Source organism: Arachis ipaensis, chromosome B02 (assembly GCF_000816755.2).
Source record: "Arachis ipaensis cultivar K30076 chromosome B02, Araip1.1, whole genome shotgun sequence".
Lineage (NCBI taxonomy): Eukaryota > Viridiplantae > Streptophyta > Magnoliopsida > Fabales > Fabaceae > Arachis > Arachis ipaensis.
Genome location: NC_029786.2, coordinates 29,677,019 through 29,684,767, shown reverse-complemented (window position 1 = coordinate 29,684,767; position 7,749 = coordinate 29,677,019). Strand labels below are relative to the sequence as shown.

Here is a 7,749-nt window from a genome sequence, read left to right as displayed (position 1 = left end):
CCCTCTCCCCTCTCCTCGTCGCCCTTGTGGACACCGTCTTCCGCCAGTAGCCTTGCCCTTCCAAGCTCACATTTTTCTCCATATCCTCGTCGGTGCCGGGGTATGTCGCCACTTATTCTACTTTTACATGCTTATTCTTTGGCTTTTGCTTATCTTGTCACAATCACCACTGAGATGGTTTACATCAAGCACATAGTCATGAATTTAGGGTTGAACACTTGGAGTTTTGTTTTGTACAACAATTTGTTGTCTCTCATGATTGCGCCCTTGTTCTGGTTTCTTACCTGTGAGAATCTTTGAGGTTTTCGATGCTCCGAGATCAGGTTCTGGGTGCTTGTTTGATCCCACAAAAAAAGAGATGATGGTGGTAAAAGGTGATGATGGCGGTGCTGGTGGTGGTGATGGTGGGTGGTGACAGTGGAGAGGGGGTAGGGGAAGCAGTGATAATCAGAGAAGGTGTTGGTGTTGGTGGTGGTGAAAGTTGAGAAAGTTTGGAATTTGAGGAAGAAGATAAAAGATGAGGGTAATTTAGGAATTTTATTAAAAGGTCAACAAAAAATTAGAGCTTTGGTACTTTTATCACACGAAATCCATCTTTCATGGGTACAACGTTAGTTTCTTTGTTTGATGGGTACTTTTGTCCGCGTTTGCAAAGTTCATGGGTACAAATGGTAGTTTATTCAAAAAAAAAAAAAAAAAAACAAGAAAAAAAAAAGCTATAAGAAGGGGACAAAATGCCCCAAAACAAAGTTCAATAACAATCAATGCATATGAGTTGTGATCAAGAAAAGAATGCATGAGTGTGTGAATAAGTGAAGAATGGGTAGTTAAGTTAGCTTTGAACAGCATGTCCTAACTTAAATGTCATATGATTCAAACAAGGGTTTGGATATACATGTAGGTCCAATTTATAACAACATTTCTTTATCCAATGAAAAACAATTAATGGTTTTTGTGTAAAAATCAATACAACTTGCCAACCACTAAAACAATTAAGATTAAGGTAATTGAATGAGCTCAGACCTTTCTATAAGCCAAGAACGTGAACTTTGAACTCCTGATGATGAAGAATCTGAGTCAAGAAAAAAGGAAATCAGCTAGCAAGAAAATCAAATGCCAAACCACAGAAAAATTTATCAGTTAACCTCAATTGCCTATATAAGATCAGTCATATGCTGGTCAAACTTACCATTGTCATCCAAAACAAAGGCATTGCACAATCTATCGCATTTCAGTTTAAAGTGGGCCTCTACCTGAGAGGGACATGCGATATTCTGTCATATCCTAAAAAGTGTTTCATGTGTCAACAAGGAAAACATGACCAACTGAATCGCTTCAAAATATAAGCTATCATAGCAGGTCCTTTCTTAGAAGCTGAGGTTCACATTTTGCTAAATAGCATACTACATATAATGCCATATGTTGATGTTGCGTTTGCCACAAATAAGCAGGTGTAATTCCAAGAAAACGATTAGGTACACCACCAACTCCAGGTTCCACTGAATCCATAGCAGCTTGGAAGAATTAACCCCAGTAACTGAACTGTTTGGAGTGGTATAATTAATCGAAGTTGTGCTTGAGTTGATCGTGGCGCTGGTGCTGGTACTCTCAAGGGAGCTTGTCATGTTCTAGAGAGCTAAAACTACATCAGAAAGGAATATAGATGATATAGATATGTAGCGAACAGAAAATGCACTTGGATCTTGACAAATTCATTATCTTAATAACCAAGATTGGTAGAGGTTCGAGTAACAGTGGTGTGAGTAATTTGTTAATAGTATACAACATACATCTCAGTATCTACTAATGAAATTTAACACCGGTTGTACTTTCCCCATATGAAAGGAATTTTACTTCATGATTAACGAATTAAGTTCACCAATAATCCCCACATGAACATGAACCATTCTCAAAGTGGTGGAAACGATTCCGGTCCCTCATTACAATTTTACGCCCAGTGATCTTAGACATCATCTTCATCACAGCATGACAATCCAAACACACCCTAAGGTTCTTCACAATCTTGATTGGGGTTCCTGGACGAGTACTAATTAGTCCAAATGCCAAAGCTAGTTTCTCACTATGAACTTCCAGGGACTGCTCCTTTTGTTCCTCCGCTAGATCATGCAAAATGATATCTGTCTTTGGTGTATAACCCTTGGCCTTGAGGCAACAATTCATCTCCTCCAACATCAAGTATATCTCCTTGCTCTTTGGGTGTCTTAAATCGCCAGCAAGAAACTCATGTACCCTGTTGTTAACCTCAATTGAGCTACAACCAGGTTCCTTCTCAACTCCATACTGTTTCATCAGTAACCTTATATTTGCAACACCTTCCCAGTTCCCAGCAGCAGCGTACATGTTGGAAAGGAGTACATAAGTCGCCGAATTTGCCAAGTCGTGGCTCACAAGGAACTCCACAACTTCCTCTCCTAGTGAAGCATTGTTATGAAGCCTACAAGCCCAAAGAAGAGTTCCCCACAAAACAGGATCAGGATCAATCTTCATGCCCCTTACAAGGTCAAAGGCCTCTTGAAGGTGCCCAGCTCGGCCAAGAAGATTCACCATACACCCATAATGTTCAATCTTCGGTTCAATCCCATATCTGTTCTTCATCAAATCGAAAACCTCCCATCCTTTGGCAACCAAACCAGAATGCCCACAAGCACTCAAAACCGCAATGAAGGTAATATCAGTTGGCAAAACTCCCATTCCTCGCATCTCATCAAACAACCGAAAAGCCTCTTCGCAAAACCCATGAATGGCATACCCCATAATCATGGAGTTCCAAGCCACCACATCCTTACAAGAAATCCCATCAAAAACCTTGCACGCATCCTCTAAGCTACCACATTTACAATACATATCAACCAAAGCAGTACCCACTTGAACATTAACCCCAATCCCATTGTTCTCAATGTAAGAATGCACCCACCTACCAGACTCAAGTGCACCAAGTTGCCCACAAGAAGATAACACCGCCAACACAGTAACCTCATTAGGCCTAACCTTACTGTTCCTTTTCTTCTTCTCATCCAGCATCTTCCTAAACAGCAACAAAGCCTCATTGGGTAACCCATGCTGAGTGTACCCATCAATCATAACATTCCAACAAATCACATCTCTTTCCTCCTCCATTTCATCAAACACCTTCCGTGCCTTAGCGAGCTTCCCGTGCTTTGCGTAGCAAGTGATCATAGCTGTGAGAGACACCAAGCTTCTCTCAGGCATTTCGTCGAACAGCTTCTGCGCGGAAACAATATCACCCCCGCGAGCGTAAGCGTCAACCAGGCACGTTGTGATATACAAGTCGTCGCAGAAACCGAACTTGACGACGTGGCAGTGGAGGGCCATGGCGGGTTCGAGGGGTAACCCTTTGAGTAGTGAAGAGAGGGTGAAGTTGTTGGGTTGCACGGAGGTTTGGAGCATTTGGGAGTAGAGGATGAGGGAATGGTGGAAGAGACCACGGTGGGCGTGAGCGTAGATAATCGCGGTCCATGAGAAGACGGTGGGGTTTGGAGTGAGGTTGAAGACGGAGAGGGAGTGGTGGAGGTGGCCGAGGGAGGAGTACGATCGCTGGAGCTTGAAGGGGAGAATGGGGAGATGGCGCTCCAGGCCACGGCGGAGGACGGCAGCGTGAATTTCCAGGAGGTGGTGGACCGACTTGACGTTGTCGATTAGGAGTGCGAACTTGTCTGCGTTCGGGAAGTGAGGCGGTGGTGGTGGTGGTTGGAAGTTTGGAGGTGGTGGTGGTGCCGCTGCTCTTCTTCCTCGTTAGCTCGCCGCTGCTCCTCGTCGCTGGGTTCCAATTCTGTTTCTGATTAAGTTGATTATTCTGTTTCTATTTCTGATTTGTTTGCAGAAAATTAAAAAAAAAATTAATATAAAAAATATAGATTCTTATTTTTATTTATTAGTAGTATATTGAACTTTTGTCTCTCCCTCTCTTCCTCCCAAAATCCGAGATGCTTCCTACTCTGACAAGCTTTCCTTCTTAGTTTCAATAATACCTCTATATTGGATTATTGTTTTCCTAAACTTCTTTGTTGATCCAGTATTAGTACATTAATCATTTTCAGTTAGACTTATAATCGAATTATCTATATTTAATGATCTCTAGTGTAACTCCTGCTTGAGTTCAATCATCTTTTTCAAATAATCTTCAAAATTATTTTGATAACTCTTTTAATTTATTTATTTTCTTTATCTGATTTGATGATATCAAAATATACCTCACCAAGACTCCAACTTATTTAAAGAAAAAGTGAATCCATGTATTTTCCGATTTCTTTTATAATTTTGCATGATACACAACATTTTGAAGCCACTCATAAGCTAGCCAACACTAGTCTCTATACACACAAACACAAATTAGCCACCAAACTTTATGCAGCAGAGCAAACGCCTATATTTTACATAAGGAGTTAAGAAAATTATGATACATTATGATACAAATCATACAAATAGGATCACCGTAGCATCATATAAGCTTTCTCTTCTTTCCAATTAACATATGATTATTGTGGAAAATACTTGAATCCTTATGATCCACCCATGAAATTGGCTCATTCTTCACTAGTAGCTCAAACTCTGATGATGCATTATTATGCAAAGAAGCTCCACTGTAATTCCCAGGAAATGCCAAACTCAAAGAGGTTGGAATAACACTTACACTTTGATCACCAACACTGTTATTATCCTTATCATCATTTACAATGCAAGATGGAGGATAAGAAGAAGAAGAAGGAGGAGAAGGAGGAGGGTTTTGCCACTTCGGAAGAGGAGCAATAAGAAGTGTCTGAAGCAAAGGTCCAGCTTCTGCTACACTTCTTAGCAACCTACCCTTTTGAGGCAAAGGCTTCCCCAAAACAAGTTCATCAATCACAAGTGAAGCACTATGATCAAAATCACATTTTGAAACACCCTTTTCTATAGTAGTGGTTCTGTTTTCATGGTTTGGAAATAATGCCAACTTGCTTGGTTCTTTTTTTGTTCTAGCATGATGTGAAGAATCACAAGTAGAAGGAAGCTTCTCATTTGAACAATATGAGAATAATGCTTTGTTGCTCAAATATGGTTTTTTAGTAATTTCCATTGATGATTGTGAAAAGTGATGGCTTGTGTAAGAGGTGTTACATGGTTGGGAACTTTTTAGTATTGATTGAAGTTGGTATCTTGCTTCATCTCTTTCTTGGCAAACTTTGTTTAAAAGCTTGAATAAATGTTTGATGGTCTCCTCATATTTGCTTAGCTCTTCAATGGCTTCCATATTCTTGGTGAAAGCTGTGCTTGATAATCTCTTCAATGCCCTGTCAACAGTGGATTCATCTTTTGGTAACCAATTTTGAAACCTATTGTTGCTGTTATTCAAAGTTTGAAAAATAAAATTTCAGTTTTAGATATTATTCATTTTACATTTTCATTTTTTTTTTGTTTATGATTCTGTGGTCTCTAGGAGAAAGAAATTTTTTCCTTTCTCAATCTCTTGATTTATTTATCTAATTTTTTTAGACAATAAATAAACTATAAAAATTAAGAAGTATTACAATCACACCTTAATAAATGAACAAATGATATGCACACCATTGAGAGAATGTGTATATAAAAAATGTGCTATGAGTGTTGAAGAACCAAGAACCTTTAGTTGATATATAAAGTCTTTAACCACCAAATCAAGATTTTCAATTAAAATTTTAAAACTTTTGTTTATAAAAAAATTAAATCTATTTAGTGATATATAAATACTAAATTATAACCTTCAAATCTCATCAGATTATTGAATATTGCATTTTTTTATGATCCGTAAGTAGGGTCGGATACTCGAAGATTGACGATGAATAGGGTTATGGTTAACATGTTATAAACCCGCGAATAATGTAAAGTTGAGTTTTAGAGACCATGTTTATCTTACAAGGCACGTAAGACAACGTAACAAAACCAGAATTTCAAAAACAATTTCATTCATTTTGCATATTTGGAGGAGGAAGGAATTGCTGGTTAAAGAACACATTCTTGTCCATTTAGACAATGGGTAGGGTAGGGTAGGGTTTGGATCCTATCTTAACTTTACTCACGGGTTGAGAATCTCTCAACCCTAATCTTACCTGCCCGACTGCACCCTAAAGTTCTAAACCCTATCCTATCCTACCCTACCTGCAAAAATATCAAATTTTTTCAAAACAAATGTAAAATTCAATCATTTCAAATTTCATACATATTACTAAAATAAAAAATAAAAAACTAATAATCTAAGTTACTAAATTAACTAAATAATTTAGAGGTTGCTCACTTATTGCAAGTCATTATATGAGGGAGGTTGTGGGTTCAATTCTCATCTTCTAATATACATAATTTTTATAAAATATGTGTTATATATAGAATGCGAATAGGGTAGAATAGGGTACACCCTAAACTCATATCCTACCCTAAAAGAATAATGATATATGTACATATTTTATATATTCCATTGGGCTGGGATGTCTACATTATAGGATTGAGCAAGTGGCATCACAGTAAAACTAACGAAAGATGCAAAATAAATTGCTACAACTTTAAAATTGTACAGCTTTATTAAAAAGGTAACATGGTTAAAAGTTCTTACTTCTTTTCCCTAAGTACAACTTGTAGAGATCATTAAATTCTGTTATTTCAAAACATAAATTAAAACTAGATCCAATATCACATTTCACATAACATCTAGTATTGTTCTCTCCATACCAAGATCAAGCCTCAAATTATAGAGAAATATTTATGACCAGTAATTAATTGAAGAAAACTCCTAGCATGCATAGAGAACAAGGTGTCTGTGAAACATTCATTGCAAACCAACTAGATGAAGCTATATTTATTTTGAAAAAAAATAAATTAATTAAGGGTGAATAAAAAAGATCTCTGAGAAAGAGAAACAGATGAACCATTCACCTTGTAATTAGAACACAAATAAGGCTTGGTATCTATCTGTTAATGCATTCCTTGAGATTTGAGGTTGAATGATAAATATGAAATGATATGGTTGGTTGTACTTTAATATATGTAATTTGGAGCTACTAGTTGGTTCTAAAACAAGCTTCTGGGAACTTATATAGAGACAACCTCAAATATATTTCCATTGTTAATTGTCAATTGTTAAAGTTGCTTTCAATGCAAAAGTAAAAATAGTAAGATTCATGCAATCAAGAGTTTATAATTTTATATTATAATTCAGCGGCAGTTCATTGTATCATCGAAGCCCCTCCCCTGATTATAGGGATAATGTTCCCCATTTATCATTGATTTGTAATTTCATTCTTAAACTTTGGTTTTGGTTTATATGTAGAGCCTTTTAAGACTTTAAAGCATGTAAGTTGATTCTTTAATTAAAGTTACTAAATCTATTTTAAAATAATCGATTTCAGTTGGTCTAATAATTAGTTTATTAATCTACTTAACTAAGTGTTGAGAATTCGAATTTTGCCTTGTGTATATAACAATTTATTAGCTAACAACAAACCCTTAAATAGAACTCCTATCTACCGGACTAAGGAATATCGTAGACAACCTAAAATCTATTTAAAATTATCTTTTATTAAAAAAACTTTGTCAATAAAATATCAAAATGCTATATTTACACTAAAATTCAATCATCAAATTAATTACTATATATATGTTTGTATATAAATATATATATTATTTAACTCATTTTTAATGTGTATTTTTATATTTTAATATGTATTTTATATAAATAGTATTTTTGGTGAGTAATTTTTTATA

General features: G+C 36.4%; 2 protein-coding genes across 4 annotated transcripts; both read right to left on the bottom strand.

The window, feature by feature from the left end:
• Positions 1,682 to 3,774, bottom strand: LOC107625203 (pentatricopeptide repeat-containing protein ELI1, chloroplastic; the record flags this gene model as incomplete). The annotated part of the gene is made up of 1 exon (XM_016327785.2): positions 1,682 to 3,774. A coding segment is annotated over one exon (1,899 nt), but the record flags the coding sequence as incomplete, so codon positions are not given.
• On the bottom strand, positions 4,250 to 7,071 carry LOC107628281. Of its 3 annotated transcripts, XM_021115733.1 has the most exons (3): positions 6,922 to 7,066; positions 6,602 to 6,640; positions 4,250 to 5,360 (listed from the first exon to the last, which is right to left on the bottom strand). In XM_021115733.1, the coding sequence occupies exon 3, from the start codon at positions 5,267 to 5,269 to the stop codon at positions 4,481 to 4,483; it is 789 nt and encodes a 262-aa protein (XP_020971392.1). In that variant the 5' UTR covers positions 5,270 to 5,360; positions 6,602 to 6,640; positions 6,922 to 7,066; the 3' UTR covers positions 4,250 to 4,480. The 3 variants fall into 3 exon arrangements, with proteins under 3 accessions (XP_020971392.1, XP_016186516.1, XP_016186517.1); XM_016331030.2 differs by lacking the exon at positions 6,602 to 6,640 and having other exon boundaries at positions 6,922 to 7,071; XM_016331031.2 differs by lacking the exon at positions 6,602 to 6,640 and having other exon boundaries at positions 4,250 to 5,309.